The following is a 20,352-nucleotide window of genomic DNA, read 5'->3' on the forward strand; positions in this document are numbered from 1 at the left end:
TGCCAAGAGGAATGCGTAGGCGAGTTATTAGGTACTCGATTGGAAACACTCGTCAGCAGCTGGGATAATAGGCTAGGCTGGCCCGATCTCCTTCTCCTTATTCAATGCATACGTCTAGAGGCAATGTACCTAAAGTAGCACCAGCCTGCCAGCTTGACCACAATGTTGGAATCAAAGGGTCCTCGGCTCTAACTCGAAGAGGCAAAGTGCAGCCACAGCAGCTTCCCTGGCTGCCTGGGTTTTGAGGCTGGGACAAGTGGGTCGTCATCTTGAAGGTGCATAATGAATACCAGACAACACCCAAAGCATCATCCAAATACCTGGAACCTGATGCTCAACTCAACACAACCATCATACTCTTCAGCACATAGTCAAGTGCAAAAATTTGGTCAATACCGCCTCTCAAATACTCATTTGAATGATTCGGAATACACAGTCATCAGATTCAAAACCCTCTGAAGCCCATGGTATGGTTGGGTCTTACACGCAACAAACAACATTAGCAGCATTGACTGACTTCCACCACCTATGTGGTTCACTAGGCCAACTTCCCCAATCTAAGACGTCTCTTTATCGACGCAAGGTCGGATGACGAAGAAAGAGCGGTCTCACGCAAAGCTGTAAGCTATCCTGACATGGTGCAGAACACTGCATCTGAGTATGTACATTGGCTCATTCTTCATTAGTTTTACAATGCTGTCCTGTTCATGGGCTCTGTAGCCGTCTTTAGTCTCATAGCTCAAAAGATGAATGCCAGTCGCTAGCTCACACATCCTACTTCCCCAAACCCGAACTCGTCATGCTAAGTCTTACAACATTAAATGTGCCTGTTCGACAGGCTCCAACTTTAGTATACATCCAACACTCGCTGCTGGTGGGCAGTACCGGAAACACAAATAGTGAGTGCTTCCTAGTCTGATTCGCTTTCCGAGCCAAGAAAAGCCAGGTCTGCCATTCTCTTCGACACACGGGGCTTTGCCTTCGCCTCCTCGTCCTCTTCTTCGTCTTCATCGTCGTCATCAGGTGCCGTCTTCGTAGAAGCCTTGGCCTTGCTTCTGGAAGCTCGACCACCTCGACCATTAGAACCCCACATGTCGTTCATTTCTTGTACTGCTTCCAGGTCGGCCATCAGTTCCCTCTGCTCCTTGATCTCCTTGGCTCTGGCTTCAGAGAATCTTCCGGTCATGCCAATGTCGTTCAGCATCTGCTTCAGGTGCCGGATTTTTCCTCGAGTGTCGGTGCCGTATTCCTTAAGCTCAAACCCCCAGATTTTGCGTACGCCACATTTGACCAAATGGCTCTGCAACTTCTTAATCTCCGCCTCATCTCCTGTCACCTCCTTGGGGGCTTTCTTAGTGGTGGCTTTCTTTGGCTTAGAGGGACCGCTCTCGCCCTTGGATTTGCGCTTCCTCTTGGGTAGCGGCTCGTCTATGACAGACGATAGTTCTGAGCTGTCATCGTCGACGAGCGTTTTATCCTTCGTTTCCGTCTGAGCAGCGTCGCCATCTTTGTCGTCACCTCCAGTCTTTGCTTCGTCATCTGGGGCGGGACTCGTCTCCGCCTTAGCTTTCACAGCTTTGGCGGTCGATTTTGGTTCTGGGGAGTCGGGCTTCTCATCTTCCGAATGCTCAGAGCCGTCTGACTCAACCTTGGAAGGTGCTGCCTCACGGTTGTTGGCCTTTGCAGCCGGTTTGCCTTTGCGGTTCTTGGCAGCTTTGCCCGAGTCGCTGATCTCGTCTGCGTCTTCCTCGTCGGAAACAGCAGCCTTATTTGATTTGCGGCGCGGCTTTGCAGGCTGTTTCGGCTCGTCTTCCTCCTCCGATTGCAAGTCACTCAGCTCGGATTCGGGCTCAGACTTGGCCTCAGACTCGGACTCGGCCTCGGATTCAGACTGCTTGGCCTTCTTTGCCTTCGTTGCTTTCGCCGCTTTCTTCGCGGGCTGTTTCTTTTGCGGCGCAGCTTTCTTTCCCTTCTTCGTAGGTTTCTCTTCCTCCGATTCGTCCAGTTCGCTCAATTCCGACTCGGAATCGGACTTCTTCTGGGCTTTCTTCACTGGTTTTGCAGGCGCCTCTTTCTTGGCTCGCTTAGCTGGTGGGCTGGGATCTTCGCTAGACCGCTTTGTGCCGTTCTTCTTGTTATTCTTGGCCGCTGGAGCAGGTTCTGGTTTTGTTGATTCCTTGTCACTTTCCTGAAATTGCTCCTACAAAAGTTATGTTGTTAGTCGGGTGTAACTCGACCAGATAGAAATGAACCAAATAAAAACAGGGATGCGCACCACTGCCTCATGGATAACATCTTTACTCAGTGTCTTCCAGTCGCCTTGCTTGAAGAAATCTGAGTCGAGATCCAGCTTTTCGGCAACGCGTTGTCGAATGTAATTGACCGTCAATTCGTCGCGTTGGTCGCTGGCAAGCACGGCGTTGACCTCAGCTTGGAGCTCCTCCTTGAGCTTCTTCTCTGATGGCGCCATTGGGGAATAGAGGATTTTGTTGTGGAAGAAACGGGTTCAGAATGACAAAAGACGCGAAAAGAGCGGTACGAAATGCTGATGGTTGCTGCGTAATACGATACGCGACCTGGTTATTGCTGTCGTCACTTTGAACGGCGCGTTCGTTCGACCTAGTGGACTCTAATGTGCCGTCTTGAGGTCGCGTGGGGGAATTGGAGCTCCAAGTAGGAAGTGGAGTCTCTCGCGATAAAAGAAACCTACATCCGCAAGAGGAAAGAGACAAGGGCTGCACGGGCCATCCGATCCACCTGCATGCACCCTCGACTGCGGGACTGCTCACTTCATGTTGCTCAACGACGCTGTTCAGAATGGAGGGTTCGAAGGACAACCTCGTCCCGGCTACATGCTTTTACTGTTGTTTTACTACCAATTCCTACTTAATAATGGATATTGGAGTTGAACCTCACTGCCGTTATCAAAGTCATGTTCGCGTAGACGTCCCAGGATGGGGATTATCCTACACGACGAAATCGAAGCTCTTCGGCCCTGCGACCACTCCTGAAAAACACAATCAAGCCAACCGATCAAATGCAAACGCACCATGGTGTTTTAAGAGAAGTTTCGCTTAATGATTCACGCATGCAGAATCCATGCTGGCTATTGGTATCTGGAGTGAACATCAGTGCCAATCACTAAGCCCTCTCACACAAACTTTCCTAGTTCTTGAGTCCTCACAATTTTGTGTACGGTACCTCGTCAGGCTGAATTATGAGGAACCTCATATTTGCTTCATCAACTAGGTACACTTTGATCAAGCCGCACTACGCTTCCCATGTATGGATGTGGTAGATGAAATTTAATATTTGTCTCGATGCTGAAGAGAATCAACAAGATCCGCATCCTGTTGAGCTGTACGTTGAGGTTAATGATGAGAGCGAGATGGCGCTTCAAGTTCACAACCAGGCCATCATTAAGAATACCGTCTAATATCGGTTTCTCGGGAATTTACGAAATTAGATCTCTCCCCGGTCAGATGTAGATCGGAGGTGATTTCAACCTTGAGCATTTAAATCGTCATCTTGTAAGCCAACTCTCCTTATCCGATGACTAGAAGCCATCCTTCAAAGACATACACAGTTCGGATTTGCCTAAATTGAACAGGAACTTATTGTCGGAAAGAATACATCAAAGCAAGTGGTATTAAATTCTCATCTCCCAATTTGTTCGAGTCGTCTAATGAACAAACACAGGACTCCAATAAAAATAGATATCACGCCTCTTTATATATACTGTCATCGTGTCCTGTCTCTACACTAGGAAGGCTGCTAGGTATTACAAAACTTGGTCATATACTCCCGTGCCTCTTCCTAGAAAGTGACCCCTGGCGTTACGAGTAATGCTCCAACAAATGTTTAGAAGACAATGCTTCTGCAAATCAGAATTTTTTCAGGAGGCACTGCAAACCATACCATAACGATAGATGGATGGAAGAGATCCCCGAGAAGATAAAGCACCACTTCTAAGCCGTGACTTCGATAGTATTATCAAGAAATACCTTGCGCATTGTAGAGCCTGAGGTTCCCCAGACTCTGCTTCAGACATAGGGGACAGAAGCTACAATAAGTTGGGAGCTTACAGTGACGTCTTACTAGGCATATATAATCTTGGAACAACTCCTAGCGTGCTTCCAGTAACGCCAGCCAATGTGATTTCGTTTCGTCCAATATACGACCCTTCTCAGGACAGGGAACCAGTCGTCCTTCGAAGATCTGGTACCTTTTGCCCAGGGACATAGGAATATCAAACTCACTACCCGAAGCTGATGACGGCGCCCCTTAGGAACATAGCAAAACTATATGATTATGGATGGACGTCAGACCTCTATCTTTACGGGCGTGTCTATATGAAAATTTGTCTTGACCTACACTTTGTCTTACATGTTTTGTCACTTAATAGTGCATTCCACTATAACAACTCAAGTACAGCCCATGAACTAAAAGCTGTGAGAACCTTATGTACTGTTCTCCAGGTGACATGTACGGCGAATGATTCATATTTCGACCTGCTAGTAGGAATGACTTCAGGTCGAACATGCACCCAAAAATTAGTGCTGAGCAGCGCCTCAGTGTAATACACTTACATATTGCGCCTAATTAGGGTTCTGCTAAGATGAGTATATATGCTGAAAGTAAATATACGGAGAAGACAAAGCCATATGTCCTCAATCTCCTTCTAATAGTGTATTCAAATAAGTTGACTCTAAATACTTCCAAGGTCCGAATATTTACCCGACCAACTCGTAACGTTGATGACCCGTGTCTGTAAGGGGAGTTAGCTTGTGTCTTTGTACCGCGTGACTCACTTTCGTACCTTGAAGTTCTGTCTTATACTGCTGTTGCCAGGGCTCTTGTTGTGGTAGACTTCCGTATGGTGACGTCGCCTCCCGGTAGTGGGGCGGCATGGGAGACTGCATCGACTCACCCCCTGAGGCCTGAGGCCCCTTGTTGTCCCTCTTTCGCCGTCTGTATATACAGAAGGCCGCGCCACCTATCAAAAGGACACCCGCAACGGCACCCACTGTGGCGCCGGCGATAAGCCCTGTCTGCGAAGAAGAAGAAGAAGAAGTCGACGACCCTGTAGAATCCGTCGAAGAAGGATCAGAGCCCGTGGCGTCACCGCCGTTACTCGTGCCGGATTGTTCCGCACTGCAGTATTCCGTGACTTCTTGGTTGGCTTTGTCGACGGCCACGAGATCCTGATCGGATGTCGGGTTGGCCGACCACAGGGTGAACTGGTCTGCCTCCATGTTGACCATGAGGTAAGCCGCAGACAGGAACTGCCTCCCGAGCTGCGGCAAGTCGTTGGCGTTGACGTCCTGGATCGAGTTGATGACGAGATCGGGGGCCGTGCCGTTTACCACCGGGGCACCGGTGGAGGGGTCGACGTCAACATGTGGCACAACAAGCTGGTCATTGGGCACGCGGACCGAAAGGCCAGATTGCAGTTGGATCGTGAGATCGCCCGCATAACTGCAGGCGTAGTTAGCGAATGAAAGTTCGGGGATGACAAGGAGAAATACATACGGGACGTTACCACGCGTATACCTGATTGAATAGTAGTTCAACCCAAAGGACCTCTCGAGATCATTGTTCATTCCCGTCAAAGCCTGGAAGTTCTCGACGTAGGGCTTGAAGGGAAGAGTCAACAAGGTCGGGTAGTCCGGTATGATGCAGGCGGCCAGCGCGGTGGACCGGGACTGCGGGAAGATGCTCACATTGGTGCCGTTTGGGAAGTTGAGGATCATGTCGGAGATGGTCACCACGAGACGCGTGGCACACCCCGCGCTTTTCGACAGGGCCTGGATGTACTTTGGGCCCGAGACCTTGGCTCGGTCGTAGCCGCCGAATACGATGCTGCCGTCGAGCTGAGAACTTGCCGTGCCCCCGTTGCGGCCCCAGAACAGGCTCCAACTCTTTGAAATAATCTTGGATGCCCGCTTCAGTGTGTTGAGTATCGTAGAGTTAGCCCCCAACCCAAAGGCCACGGTTGGGTGATACCCCTGAGCTCCCCAGTCGTTCAGGGCAATACCGACGGGAAAGCCGTTCAGGCTAACGTTGTCATTGAGCTTCAGAGAATCCGATACGTAGGACATTTAGGATACGGGGCGCTGTCAATGGGATAAGTAGCCCCATCGGCTTGCTTGCGAGTTGTGGAAGCAAAAGCATCGTAAGCTCCTCCGCGGACAGTGGTGCAGCCTATCGGATCTGAGTTCGATGGACACAGTCCATTAGAACCATAAACGAAGGTGTTGTTCAGAGGCCTAGGCAAAATTTTGGTTACGATCGGACTGCTTTGTACACTAGGTCATCATCCATCGGCTTACCACTGAGGCATAAACGCAAATGACTGGAGGTTCGCCAACTTGAAGCTCGACGCCTCTGGCGGTCTGCTTGTTCGAAAGAGAGACGTTGCCTATCGGGACAGTAATTGGATATGGCGCGCAAGAGGCACAAGCAGCCAAGGGCAAACTGCCCACATAGAACAGCAGCCAGACGAGAGCCCATGGGGCGGTCCTAGAATAGTTTCCCAGCATCGAGTCGATGACTCCAAGGCAACAAAGCTCGAGGAACGTCATTCCGCTTTCAAAGCATCAGAACTAGAGAAAAGGAAGCTCGCGGAGAGCATGCAAATGATTTGACACATGTTGGAAGGGCTTGAGAGGTCTTGGCAAGTGTAGTAGGCAAGGAGGCATATAGCATGAGATGATTAGAAGTATGCTGGCTGGCGGCAAACAACAGTCTTTGCAAAAACCCTTGCATGGGATCCCAGTATGAAATGAAGCAACTTGCTGGCCAGTTGCAATATAATCCCTAGACTGTGACGAATGACCAACCAAGGTTGGTCACTTGGTAACAACATCTTCACGCGCGCCATGCAATGTGGTATTGCAGGGCCGTTGATGAATGCTCTAAAGGGATGTCTGTTGTCACCAACAGCCACAACCCATGTCGCTCCATCCTCCTACCAGCTTTCTGGAGCCCAATGGATGACTGTGGGGGGCAGCAAAAGCGCCTCACCCTCTCCCTCTCCCTGTCGGCGTCCACGGAAGGCTGTATAGCCAATGGCATGACTTTGGCGCATGGCCCGTTGGTTCTAAAGCCGAATGTCGGATGCGTTGTGAGTTCAAGGAAGTCGACAGGAGATTGACTTGGAACAGGTGGCTGAGCCGTGAACCGAGCTTTTAGCGCTAAATACTAGTTGTTCATTGGGTACCATGTGGCTGGCCTGAATTTGATTGGCGTTGCCAGATCAGGGGGTTTCAATTAGCGGGTAAATTGGGAAATCTATACTGGAGTTAGTCGGTCCTGCACATTGGCACCAACACTTCTTGGCTGCTTGGCCCCCGGGGCGAAGGGTCCCGGGGATGGTCTGGGCCGATCGCTGTTTCCTGTTCCCTGTTCCCACTGTTGAAAGGAACCTGACACTCCGCGAGAGTGTGCGTTTCCCTGGCGCGCGGCAGTGAAACGCCTGTTGTCTGGCCCTCAGGGTCTCGAGTAAGGAGGGTGCGACCGGCCAAGTTCTTCTTTCGTTAATTTCCCAGCATCTTGAGCATTCCTCACACTCATTTCAATACTTTCTGTTTCTTATTCATGATTTTATGCGGTCTCTATCTAGCTTTGATTTTCTGAGATTATATTCATGTTTTTCATCTCTTTTTAAAGAGAACTTTAACTTCAGTTTGCGTGTTGTCTTTCCCGCGCCCCCTGGGAAACCCGTTTGCCGTTATGTACGTCGATATGCGGGCCCGCTCTAGAAACCGCTTCGGCAACAGCAGGCGCCTCTTCCCAGCCGTGGCAATACTCGCGGTGTTCTACATCCTTTACCGGTGCAATGTGCACCAGGTAGAAGAATCGCAGTGGCTGTCGAGCTATATGAACGTCGATGCGCCGTTGCAATTGGGAGCAGCCACCGTGAAATCTAGTTTCAACTGGTCTAGGGTCAAGCACCAGCACCCGCCTGTGGGCGCGCTTGAGCCGTTACCAAGCACCAAGGGCCTGAAGGCCCTTCCCAAAGTTCAACACTCCTTTAAGTTGGAAACCACCAAGGCCAAGGCCATTCGTGAGGCCAGGAGGCGCGAGGTGAGAGAGCTTTTCCAGCGAGACTGGCAGGCGTACCGGAAATACGCCTGGATGAAGGATGCACTGAAACCAATGTCCGGTTCTTTCGTCGACCAATTCTCAGGCTGGGCGGCCACCCTTGTGGACTCCCTCGACAGTCTGTGGATCATGGGCCTTCGCGAGGAGTTTAACGAGGCCGTCGATGCTGTCGCCGGTATTGACTTTGGCAAGTCCAGCTCGCCCCGTGTCAACACGTTCGAGACCAACATTCGTTACCTTGGTGGCCTCCTTGCCGCTTACGATCTGAGCAAGCGTGAAATCCTGCTCGTCAAGGCCAAAGAGCTCGGCGAGTTACTGTATGGCGCTTTCAACACGGCCAATCGCATGCCTGTCGATTTTATCGACTTTGCACGGGCCAAGACTGGAGATGAGCTGTTCGTTGAGGGCTCCGTCGTCTCCGCCTCTCCTGGAACCTTGTCACTCGAGATGACGCGTCTGTCCCAGCTCACGGGTGACCCCAAGTACTACAACGCCATGTTCAAGGTGATGGATGTCTTTTACACCCAACAGAACGAGACCCAACTGCCTGGGTTGTGGCCAATGATGGTCTCGATGAGTTCGCAGGACGTGTCTACTGGCTACACATTCACTCTGGCTGGATGCGCCGACTCTCTTTATGAGTACCTGCCCAAGATGTATGGTCTAATTCAAGGCGCCGAAGCCAAGTACAAGATCATGTCGGAACGGTTCATGGACGCTGCTGACAAGTACATGTTCTTCCGACCGATGGTCCCCGGAGAAGAAGACATGTTGGTGTCGGGTAACGTGAACGTTTATAACGATGGCCAACATGTTCTGGACCCCGAGACGGAGCATTTGGCTTGTTATATCGGTGGTACCATGGCCCTGGGAGGACGGTTGCTGAACAGGCCCAACGACGTCACAATCGGGGCCAAGCTGACGCAGGGCTGCATCTACGCATACAAGTCCATGCCTGCGGGCGTGGGACCGGAGCGACACGACATGATCGCCTGCGAATCTCGGAAGGACTGCCCATGGGACGAACAAGTGTGGATCCAGGAAAGGCAGAAACGCCCGGAATGGAAGGAGCACCTGCCCAAGGGGTTCACGACAGCCAAGGACCCTCGGTACATCTTGCGGCCCGAGGCGATCGAAAGCGTGTTCCTGCTCTATCGGATCACTGGCCGGACCGAGTTCCAGGACGCCGCATGGGACATGTTCCAGGGCGTAAGGAATTCCACCGGCGCGAAGCTTGCCAGTGCAGCCGTCCCTGATGTTACGAAACCGGTAGACCCGTCTGAGAATGAGGACTACATGGAGGTAAGCTGAACATCTCAAACGCTTTGATGAACTGATATTGACATGACTCATAGAGCTTCTGGCTGGCCGAAACCTTGAAATACTTCTATCTGGCCTTTTCACCGCCTGACCTGGTCAGCTTGGATGATTATGTCTTCAACACCGAAGCTCATCCATTTCTCCGACCGAAATGAGGAGGAAATCACGATCAGTAAAACAGGAGACGGCTGTTCCCATATATCATTATTCATTAACTATCAGTTGAGGTGGTCTAAGGTATCTATTAGGTGACGTTCTAAGCGCCGAAAGCCTTGTCGAAGTCGGTCAGGGTGAACCGGTAATGCACCTTGTTGGTCTTGACTCTCTCAATGACCTCAGCACAGCCCTTCTCGGAAATGGGAATGGTCTCCACCATGGGGTCGAGCTTCTTCTCGGCGGCCAGCTTCAACATGGCCAAACACTCGGGACGGGAACCGATGTGGCTAGCACCGATGCTGGAGCCATTGGCCATAAACTGCTGGGGCTTGAGGTTGGGGATGGCCTCGTCGGGCAATCCGACTTGGTGGAACTGACAACCGACCTTCAGGATGGACAGGTAGCTGTCGAGGTCGAAGGTGTGGGTCATGTCGGCCGTGTTCAGGACGAAGTCGAACTTGAAGGCCAGAGGCTTGGCCCAGTCCTTGTCGCCGCTGTTGACGAAGTGCTTGGCGCCCAGCTTCAGGGCATCATCCTTCTTGTTGGGGGAGTGGGAAATGACGGTGACCTCGGCCCCGAGCGCGTTGGCCCACATGACGCCGAAATGGCCCAGACCGCCGAGACCGACAATGGCGACTTGCTTGCCAGAACCTATGCCAGCGCGAACCAGAGGGGAATAGGTCGTCAGACCGGCGCACAGCATGGGCGCGGCTAAGTGGGATGGGATGGCGTCGGGGATGGGGAAGACGAAGTACTCGTGGGCCCGAATGTGGGACGAGAAGCCTCCTTGGGAAACGGTCTCATTTGGGTCAACATCCTTGGGGTACGGAGCACCATAGGTATCTGAGAAAAACCAATGTGAGCATACTTGTGTTCAACGAATTATGTATAGGGCTGAGTGATGATGACAAACTTACCGACCATGTGCGGGCAGTAGTTCTCGTTATCGCTCTTGCACTGGGGGCACTTGAGACAGGACCACACCTGGGCGCCGACACCGACGCGGTCGCCCTCCTTGACATCCTTGACGGCCTTGCCGACCTTGATGGCCTTGCCGACGATCTCGTGGCCTACGCAGATCGGGGTGTGGGCGTCGCCCCAGCCGCCGGTGACGGTGTGGACATCGGAGCCGCAGACGCCGCAGCACTCGATCTTGATGTCGATGTCGTTGTCGCCGAAGACCTTGGGCTTGAAGGTCTGCTTCTTGAACTCCTTGTACTTGCCGAGCTCGTTGATCATGAAGCCTTGGAACTCCTCGGGGTAAGGCATCTTGAGAGGTGGATTTGGGGGGTATCTGGTAAAATGGGTTTGGTTGAGGTTGAGAGAGGAAAGGGAATGGCTTCGTATGGTATTGCAGATGAGGTTGAGCTGGATTAGATATGGACAATTATTTCTACGTCAGGTGTACGAGATGCCCGCAAACTCATATATGCACCTTCCAATGAAGCTTCATGACGACATGGCTCATACATTCATACTGCATGCGCATTGCGGACTTTGCTCCGCATGCGCAGCACTGGAGGAGCAAAGCTCCTTTCCGCATATAGTGACGTCTACGCCTCAAGACGCCCGAGAGGGCTACTGTATCTATGGATTGATTGATATGGCGTCGATTCGAAAAGCCATTGACTGGGCACTTTCTCGATATGACGAGTAGACGCGGTAGAGCGGCTGCTCTTCGAGTGGGCCACTCACTGGATGAGTTGGAGGATGGGCACTAGCCATGTGAGTTTCACAGGGAGAAGGAGCGAACTGTCCCACATAATATCAGGGCCCCTAGGGTTAGCACGACTGCGACAGCGCCATCGGGTCGAGCTATCACGAATTGAAGGAATTATAGAAGATTCGGAGCCGATGGAGGGACGTGAATGCAGAAGTAGTTGTTAATAGTACCAGTTTTTTATTTATTACGATCGATACAAAATCAAGTTGTCGTTCGGTATATTGGGGTTGTTGGGGATATTTGGGGGATGTACGTCGTGCATTCAGAATAACACAATAAAGTGCAGCCCCCCTTCTTCATCCCAATCGTGGGCCTTTCCCGCATGACCCGCACGGCAATCTTGGAGGCCATCTCTCTCATCTGGGTTCTGCATCGGGAAACCAGAGGACCAAAGAGTCCGGATACTCTAACTCCTAACCATCCCACTCTACCCCGCCATCTTGGACCGGGCCAATTTCAGGTGGTGGTGGGGGTTGGCTGGACATAACTGGCATTCCTCGGCTGTTCTTGCTGGCACTATCGAATTTGCTTTTTCCTCTCTCAGGCGTATATCTCGATCTGAAGAGAATTAGTACGCCGGGGCAATTCTAGAAGCGGCATCTGTTCCCGGCTGTACCACTAGAGCTGGATGTAAGGAGTAGTAGCCTCTTGCGAGACACAGAGTACTGACGTCATTGATACTCCAGTCCTCGATGCCTCTGAGTAGGTGGCTGAAGCATCATGGACGACACCAATTTCACATTACAGAACAGACTCCTACTCTTGAAGCAATGCACCACCCTATGACAAGTAACCAAAAACTTCAAGTCATGGCATTCGATGATTTTACTACGATGATCGTGTTGTCCATACATGGCACTCACCACTTCCACCCTCTGAGTTTCGTCCCGAAGCCCTTGTTGGACCCTTCAGTGATTTGTACATCAGCCTCATGACCCTTACTCTCATCAGACACGATCACTTCCGCATCTTGTACCGGCAACACCCCAAGCCTTGCAGCCTCCTGTGCCGTAAAAGTCCCGTAGTGGTCCACCTCGTCCGCCTCCCCGAGATGCGAGAGGGGAAAGAGTTGGTTGACGCCGTAGAAAAGGGTGAAGGAGATGAAGAAGCCGATGAAGAACGCAACAAAGTACAGCTCATGAACGGCGTCCGGCGCATCCGTGTCGCCCCGCGCCGTCACGACGAGGCCGCCGATGGTGGGCGCCCAGCCCGCGACCCAGCAGGGAACCACGCGCCAGTTGACGCCGTGGGCGAACCAGTAGTTGGACCCGTCGGGGCGGTACAGGTGCGTCAGCTTGATCCTCTGCCGGCGCAGCACGAAGTAGTCGCACACCATGACACCCATGATGGGCGCCAGGAAGACGGCGAACGAGTTGAGCACCGCGACGAACGTCGCCGCCTGGTTGATGAGCTGCCAGGGCTGGATCACCCACGCGGCGCAGAAGGTCAGGAGGGCGCCGCGCCGGATGTCGATGTACCGCGGGAACAGGCCGGCTAGGTCGATGCCGCCCGCCACCGCGTTGGAGCAGACGTTCTCGAACATGGAGGTGAAGGCGAAGGCGAGCGAGGCGAAGAAGACGCCGGCTCGGGCGGCGGAAGAGCCTTGGCCGTCTATCACATTGGATACACCACATGAGTCAGCATCCATGAGCTTCAGGTAAGTTGTAGTCGGTGACATTGACAATGAGACAGACTTACGGTCCATCATGACCATGAGGAGATCCGGCGGGTTCCACCATATCTGGCCGTAGATCTTCTGGCACGCCGCCGTCGTCACGAGGCCGCCGAAGCAGACGAGGACCCCCGTGATCCAGTAGACGGAAATGGTGCCGACGAGGTAGTCGGACCTTTTCCTAGCGTAGCGTGAGAAGTCGCTGCTGTTGGTCATGCCCGCGGCCTTCTGGCCGATGGCCTGGTTGATACCGGCCATCATAAGCCACGAGGCGCTCCAGCGCGAACTCGCGGGCACCTTCTCCCCTTGCGAGAACACGGGTCCGACTCCGCGCGCTACGGCGAGGGACCAAATCATCATGCCCAGCATGCCCAGGCCGCAGGCCACGGACGACACGAAGAACGGCTTCTTGAACCGCTCCGGCCGGATGAACAGGAACGGGATCGAGATTGTCCAGAACACGATGAAGCCCACCAACTCGTAGGTTGTGGTTGGCGTACTCGCGCTAAGCGTATTGGGGATCTTGGCGAATTGCGGCCAGATGGCTGTGATGCATACGCTGAAGCAAACATGGATTAGCTACGCGGATCGATATGGCGATGCTGGCCGCGACCCATTATGCTCAAGACCTATGCAAACACACTTACGTGACCAGTTTACCCCCGTTCCAGCCTGAGAATGATCTATCAATATGATTGCACTCGTTGTGTGGTTTTGGGTGACAATAGGCCAAACTCACATTGGAGAGCGTTCCATATAAAGTTGAGCAACACACGCTGCAGAAGAGGGATGTAGCTCGCCCTCATCCCCCACGTGAAACGGTTCTGGACGGTGAAGCCGATGTGCCAGGTCAGGCCGCACCATGCGACGAGGATAGCAAAGAGGCAGCAGAGACCCCGCGAAACGACGATGACCGCCATGGCCTGGCCGACCGACAGACCTTGGGTCAGGAACGAGTTGGGAGTCTGCCATGTTGCTACATTGAGCGACGATCTTTGGGTGATTTTTAAACGCAATCAGTCAGTGTTTCTTTCTATGGCCATTTGCCCGGTATTCAGGGGGTGAGGCGGATGGGGACATACAGAGACCATGAGCCAAAGAAGTTGAACCAGCCCCACGTGCGACGGGACGGCGGAAGGGGAATCAGATCACGGTTCGACCAGGCGCTCACTTCTTCTTCGGGACGCGATTCGTCGGACTTGAGGACCACGGCCTCCTTCATACGTCGAAACATTATGAAGTATATCTGAAGAAAACAATCGATGGCCCCAATGCGTGACCTCCCTAAAACCTACGGATAGAGAGAGGACTGGTGGGGTTCGCCTGCTACATAAGTAAGTACACAATATGTGATGATCTACCTCTGCTGCTGATCGCCGGGGAAATACTAGGGAATTAGCATCTTATCGTGCATGTTTTAGTCCATTGATACTTGGCGTTGGAGGATGGCACCCCAAAGCCAGGGGTCTTAGTCGGGTACAGCACACTACCTGGCATTCAACTATCGCGTGGTTCCCATGGATTTTCGCTGCTAGGAAGCGTATATCTGGTTCCCTTCCGATATCACGAATATCAGCGCGATAGCGAACTGTCCCTTGGGCAGAGATAGTGTCGGGTTGCTCCGATGGTTATCGGGACCTCCAACCGGTTGCCGATGCCGGAACCGCGCCAAGCCCCGACAGACCAGTCCAACACCTCTTGCCTACTCCAGTCGAGAATCTTGACCAGAAAGGCACAAAGGAGTCGGTAACTCGGCGATTGGCTAGTCTGGAATAGTCAATTGCATATGCCGTGTTTGCTGCATTCTTGATAGAAAGATCAATGATCTTGACTACCATGAACACCAAAGCTTGGATCTACCCCGCGAAACCGAGATTCGGTATCATCCGAACATAGGAGCTCGATCTATGGTAACTTGCAAGGTCAATAGGAGCCTTTTCATTGGAGTTTGAGACACATATTGCACAGAGTTGGTCAACAGTACACGCCAAGTGCTCGTATACCATCATCGGAAATGACTGTCGTAATGAAGGCATCACATCTAAGGATAGGGGTTGATGTTGGCGGGTATGTGTCTATCTCAAGCCCGATCCTCCATTACTTCTCATGTGTGTAAAGCTAACCCGATAATTACAGAACAAACACGGACGGTGTGATATTGAACCCCGAGAAATCATCAGATCCAGATAGGGGCATCGTGGCCTGGAAGAAGTCCAGCACGACGAAGAACCCAAGCGATGGCATTTTCAACGTCATACGGGACATGTTCGAGCAGTCGGGTGTCGATGCACAGGACGTAGCTAGTGTGACTCTTGGCACCACGCATTTCATCAACGCCGTAGTGGAGATGGACAGATCGCGGCTGGCGAGGGTGGCCGTCATTCGCCTTTGTGGGCCCTTCTCAAAAGATATACCGGTCGGTATTGACTGGCCCCCTGAGCTGCGCAACATCATCTGTGCGTACCGCGGTCTGGTGGACGGCGGCTTGGAGATTGATGGCAGTCTTATCGAGGAGCTCGACGAGGAAGCGCTACGCCGCGAGTGCGAGATCATCAAATCGCAAGGCATCAAGAGCATCGTGGTAGTCGGCATCTTCAGCCCCATAGATATCGTGTACCGGCAAGAAGAGCGAGCCGCGTCGATCATCCGGGAAACGTATCCGGAGGCGGACGTGGTGCTCTCCAAGGAGGTCGCCAACATCGGGTTCCTGGAGCGGGAGAACGCGGCGGTACTCAACGCGTCGATCCTTCCCTTCGCTCGCCACACCATCCACTCCTTCCAGGACGCCATCCGCCGCCTGGGGCTCAGCTGTCCGGTCTTCGTGACCCAGAACGACGGAACCATCCTCCCCGCCGGCGCCGCGGCCAGGCTGCCCATCCGGACCTTCTCGAGCGGCCCGACCAATTCGATGCGGGGCGCTGCGTTCCTCACGCAGAACTTGCAGAAGAGCAACGACCGAGGAAAGGGAGAGGTGGGGGAGGCCATGATGGTGGTGGATATCGGCGGCACCACGACCGACGTCGGCCTGCTGCTGCCGAACGGGTTTCCCCGGCAGGCGGCGGCGTACAGCGAGATCGCCGGCGTGCGTACCAACTTCTCCTACCCGGACGTGCGGAGCATCGGCTTGGGGGGCGGCTCCGTCGTGCGGCGGGACAAGAAGGGGGGCCAGCTCACGATCGGGCCGGACAGCGTCGGCTACCAGATCCAGGAGAAGGCGCTGCTCTTTGGCGGGACGATCCCGACGGCTACGGATTACACCGTGCTGGATCAGCCGACGCTCGGGATCGGGGATATATCTCTCGTGGAGAGCGCGGGCATCGCGGCGGGCTTGCCGGAGTTCAAGGCGGCGGTGAAGTCGATGCTGGAACGCATCATTGATACTATTAAGACCTCCCCGAGCGATATACCGGTGGTGCTGGTCGGCGGCGGCGCCGTGATAGCGCCGGATACTCTGGCCGGGGCCAGCCGCGTTATCAAGCCGAATTGGTCCGGCGTGGCGAATGCAATTGGCGCGGCGACGGCTAGGGTCAGTGGGGTCGTCGACTCCATTGCGAGCACAGAGTCCAGGACCGTGTCGCAGGTCATTGAAGAGATCTCACAGTCGGCCATCGATAAGGCGGTGGCAAATGGGGCGGCGCGCGAAACTGTTACTATTGCCGAGGTCGAGAGCTTCCCCTTACAGGTAGGCTATCCCGCTTACGGGCTCAGGCCTCGCGTTTTACCAATAAGACTAACGGCTCCTTTCCTAGTATATTGCTAACAAGTCCCGTGTCGTGGTCAAAGCTGTCGGTGACTTCGACTACTCGAGGACCGATCTCCTCGGTTCCGATGCGCCTGTTGGCAATGGTGACCTGCCTTCTACGTCTCTGGATGAAGACACGAGTGAGTTTGGAAGAGGCCACATTGGTTCGGAACCAACAGAGCACTCGCCATCATTGGCTAAAGAAACGATGATGACGCCGGAGGGCATCGACAACTATAAGCCAAACGTGGTCAACCGGCAATGGTGGCTCTCGGAGACCGACCTTGACTGGATTACCACGGGCTGTTACATATTGGGTACTGGTGGGGGCGGAAGCCCTTATCAGCACATGCTGCGACTCCGCGAACTGCTCCGAGCCGGGGCCACGGTGCGTATTGTCTCTCCTTGGGGCCTGCGAGATGACGACATTGTGGCTTGTGGGGGTGGTAAGGGGTCGCCACAGGTTTCCATCGAGAAGCCGTACGGAAATGAGTAAGTACTGGATGGAATTCAATACTTCTTGATTCCCCCCTTTTCCTCACCTAAGAAGTCTTATACTTACCAGACCATGTAAAACAGAATCCTGGAGTCCCAGAAGGAGCTGTACAACCACCTCCAGATCCAGCCCACCGCCGTCATCGCCCTCGAAATCGGCGGCGGCAACGGCCTGCAGGGCCTGATCCTGGGCGCCTCGGTCCACATGGATCTCCCGGTCGTCGACGGCGACTGGATGGGGAGAGCGTACCCCGTCTCGCACCAGACGACGCCCGTCGTGTACGGAGAGGGCGAGAAAGAGAAGAATAAGAGGAAGGCGACCATGATCCCCTCCTGCATCGCGGATGGCAACGGCCGCAGCCTTCTCATGACCCGGGCCCGCTCCGAGCTCGACGCCGAGCGCGCGTTTCGCGCCGCCCTCGCGACCATGGGCTCCCATGTCGGCTGCGCCAAGGGGCCCGTCCGTGGAGAAGACGCAAAGCGCTGGGTCGTTGAGAATACGGTGTCGCTCGCGTGGCGGATTGGGCGCGCCGTCGCGCGCGCACGGGCGGCGAACCAGGTCGACAGTGTGGCCGAGGCCATTGTCGACGAGGTCGGGGGCGCAGAGTCGGCCAAGGTCCTGTTCCGCGGCAAGATTGTCGGGGTCGAGAGGGTTACCCGGATGGGCCATGCGTACGGTGAGGTGACGATCGAGTCGACTGCGGCTGCCTGTGGTGTGGAAACAACAACGACGGCAAAAGCAGCAGCAGAACGGCTGGTGATTCCGTTCAAGAACGAGAACATCTACGCTAAGAAGATCGGTACCGGTGGTGAGGAAGAGGTAAGTCTCCTTTTTCTTTCCCTTCTACTCACACTATCTACAGGCCATGGCAACTGACCCCCTTTTCCACCCAAGCAGATCCTCGCCATCGTCCCTGATCTCGTCTGCGTGATTGACGCGCAGAACGGCGAGGCCATAGGGACCCAGGAGTACCGGTACGGCCTCTTGGTCGTGGTCATCGGCATCACCGCGTCGGAGAAGTGGACCTCGACACAGAGGGGGACCGATATTGGAGGCCCGAAGGGGTTCGGCTTCGACGACCTCGCGTATGTGCCCCTGGGCAGGTTTACGAAGCCGAGGGGTGTGATTGATGAGTTCGATGGGGTCTCACGTGTGCAATGACATGGTTATACTTTAGGCAATAAAGAATGAATACATCAAGCCATAATTCGGGTCAATGATCATGATAACAGACCTGTCACTCCATGATCGGGACATGGATCAATATGGTATGTTGGTGGCTGCAGATTCCTGCCTGGGTACCAGGTACATTCGCCCCAACAGGCCGGCTGCGGCACGATCGAGCTACCCCCCACCCTGCATCAACTCGTCGGCTCGAGGAATCCAATATACCAGCAAGCGGCCGCAGGAATAAACCGTCTTGATTATCCCAATTACTCTAGGGAATGACAGTGGAATAAGCTGATACTACTGGACTGATAGGTGATCTGTAGGCCTGCTTATTCCTGAGAAGACTTGGCCGGTTTATTCTCGCAGGGGCTTGCCAGGTCTTCCGAGCTTGTAAAGCCATCGTCCACCCAAATTATTCATTCGCACCATGCCCGGTTCTAATACGGCTCGAGAAGGCTCATACCTGCTCGACTGCCCCAGCGAGATCATATCGTCTATCCTCCTTTCCTGCTCTCGTGCCGATCATCTCCGCTTATCCCGGGTAAACAAGCAACTGAATACAGTGGCAAACCGTTTGCTCTACTCCACTGTACAATTCAGATGGACAGCCCCGGACACTTTCGAGGCGTTGACGAACCCTCCCGTCACCATCTTCCTGCGCACTATCCTAGGCAATCCACAGCTTGCCGTCCTCGTCCGGAGCCTCCGGCTGGTAGGGAATGGCAGCTTCTGGCACCACTGGAGGGCCCACGAGAGCCTGCCGACGCGCTCTTGGGCCGGGACGGGCTCGACTGTGGACCGGGCCGCTGCCCTGGTGGCCGAGCTCCCGCTTTCCTATACGGCAGACTGGCTCCGGGGGCTCGAAGTAGGAACCATGGATGCGATAATCGCCTTCCTACTGACGCGGCTCCAAAACTTGCGTTCTTTCGTGACTAAGGCCAACTTTACAAAGGAGATGTCACTTCAAATGGCCATGCTCCGGTCTGCTCTTTGTGGGCGGAACCAAGTCGGCTGGCCTCCTCGTTCTGGCCAACTTGAACAGGTCTCTGCAGACTTCTACAGGAACTATGATGTTCAGTGCGATACCAACACGGACACTTTATTGCCGTTCTTCTATCTGCCTGCGATCCAAGCCCTCGATCTGCGCCTGGATCACCCAGCTAGGTTCGCATGGCCGGCCGCCGCCGCTCCCGACTGCACCACCCTCACCTCGTTGACGTTACGCCACGTTCGGGAGTCAGCCTTGAAGGAGATCTTATCCTGCACCAAACGACTGGCCAAACTGGACTGGCAGTTCTTCTACTCGGAGCGTAACATGACTACGCTCCAGATAGGAGATGCCCTTCTATACCCGCCCATTGCCGACCTCGACGTCCTTGTTGATGCTCTAACTCCAATTCGGGATACTCTGAAGGACCTGACGATAAGGGCACACGCCATCCAGCCGGTCCAACTCGAGTACCAGACCCCAATTGAAGTCAGGGGCTCCCTCGAGGGACTGGTCGACTTCCCCAAAGTCGAGCGATTCGAGGTGCCCCTCCCTTTTCTGGCCGGGCGGCTCGTCCCCAACAATCGCTTTCGCGTTTCCGAACGGATCCCGCAGAATCTTCGGATGTTGGTCTTCAACGACGGCTTGCAAGAGTTCGCGGACTCGATGCTGGATCTTGACGAATGGAACTATGATGAAATTGCCTCGAACTTGAGGGACTGGCTACTGTACGAAGATGCCGGCTCCTCCACGCCGTTCATGAGACAGCTGGAACTGGGATTGGTGTCGGGTGCTTGGGAAGGGGGACTCTACTCCAAACTGAAGAGACTGTTGGGCACGGAGCGAGTTCCGGTCAGGGTGACTATTTGCGGTAAGGAGATGGAGTACGGGTGAGGAAAAGGGTTCCTTGTTCTAGTTCAGGATATTGGGGATAACCATGGAATTATTAATTTAGCGATGATGATCTATCGGATTTGGG

At 53.8% G+C, this 20,352-nt stretch overlaps 7 protein-coding genes across 7 annotated transcripts; 3 read left to right on the plus strand and 4 right to left on the minus strand.

The window, feature by feature from the left end:
- Positions 1-910: 910 nt before the first annotated feature.
- On the minus strand, positions 911-2,470 carry PG985_015765 (transcription factor; the record flags this gene model as incomplete). The annotated part of the gene is made up of 2 exons (XM_066835531.1): positions 911-2,200; positions 2,276-2,470. The coding sequence occupies 2 exons, from the start codon at positions 2,468-2,470 to the stop codon at positions 911-913; spliced, it is 1,485 nt and encodes a 494-aa protein (XP_066676734.1).
- Positions 2,471-4,733: 2,263 nt separating this feature from the next.
- Positions 4,734-6,101, minus strand: PG985_015766 (uncharacterized protein; the record flags this gene model as incomplete). Its single annotated transcript, XM_066835532.1, has 2 exons — positions 4,734-4,768; positions 4,820-6,101. The coding sequence occupies 2 exons, from the start codon at positions 6,099-6,101 to the stop codon at positions 4,734-4,736; spliced, it is 1,317 nt and encodes a 438-aa protein (XP_066676735.1).
- Positions 6,102-7,746: 1,645 nt separating this feature from the next.
- On the plus strand, positions 7,747-9,581 carry PG985_015767 (glycoside hydrolase family 47 protein; the record flags this gene model as incomplete). The annotated part of the gene is made up of 2 exons (XM_066835533.1): positions 7,747-9,408; positions 9,462-9,581. 2 exons carry the CDS (start codon positions 7,747-7,749, stop codon positions 9,579-9,581), a joined length of 1,782 nt encoding a protein of 593 aa, XP_066676736.1.
- Positions 9,582-9,682: 101 nt separating this feature from the next.
- Positions 9,683-10,851, minus strand: PG985_015768 (alcohol dehydrogenase (NADP+); the record flags this gene model as incomplete). The annotated part of the gene is made up of 2 exons (XM_066835534.1): positions 9,683-10,425; positions 10,500-10,851. 2 exons carry the CDS (start codon positions 10,849-10,851, stop codon positions 9,683-9,685), a joined length of 1,095 nt encoding a protein of 364 aa, XP_066676737.1.
- A 1,319-nt stretch (positions 10,852-12,170) lies between these two features.
- On the minus strand, positions 12,171-14,211 carry PG985_015769 (NCS1 nucleoside transporter family protein-like protein; the record flags this gene model as incomplete). Its single annotated transcript, XM_066835535.1, has 4 exons — positions 12,171-13,536; positions 13,625-13,649; positions 13,717-13,970; positions 14,060-14,211. Coding segments are annotated over 4 exons (1,797 nt in total), but the record flags the coding sequence as incomplete, so codon positions are not given.
- Positions 14,212-15,003: 792 nt separating this feature from the next.
- On the plus strand, positions 15,004-18,376 carry PG985_015770 (hydantoin utilization protein A; the record flags this gene model as incomplete). Its single annotated transcript, XM_066835536.1, has 5 exons — positions 15,004-15,044; positions 15,114-16,659; positions 16,727-17,211; positions 17,299-18,034; positions 18,113-18,376. The coding sequence occupies 5 exons, from the start codon at positions 15,004-15,006 to the stop codon at positions 18,374-18,376; spliced, it is 3,072 nt and encodes a 1,023-aa protein (XP_066676739.1).
- Positions 18,377-18,812: 436 nt separating this feature from the next.
- On the plus strand, positions 18,813-20,267 carry PG985_015771 (uncharacterized protein; the record flags this gene model as incomplete). Its single annotated transcript, XM_066835537.1, has 1 exon — positions 18,813-20,267. The coding sequence occupies one exon, from the start codon at positions 18,813-18,815 to the stop codon at positions 20,265-20,267; it is 1,455 nt and encodes a 484-aa protein (XP_066676740.1).
- Between the last annotated feature and the right edge of the window lie 85 nt (positions 20,268-20,352).

The sequence above is a fragment of the Apiospora marii genome (genome assembly GCF_038362585.1).
Source record: "Apiospora marii strain CBS 49790 chromosome Unknown utg000013l_segment0_segment0, whole genome shotgun sequence".
Classification (NCBI taxonomy): domain Eukaryota; kingdom Fungi; phylum Ascomycota; class Sordariomycetes; order Amphisphaeriales; family Apiosporaceae; genus Apiospora; species Apiospora marii.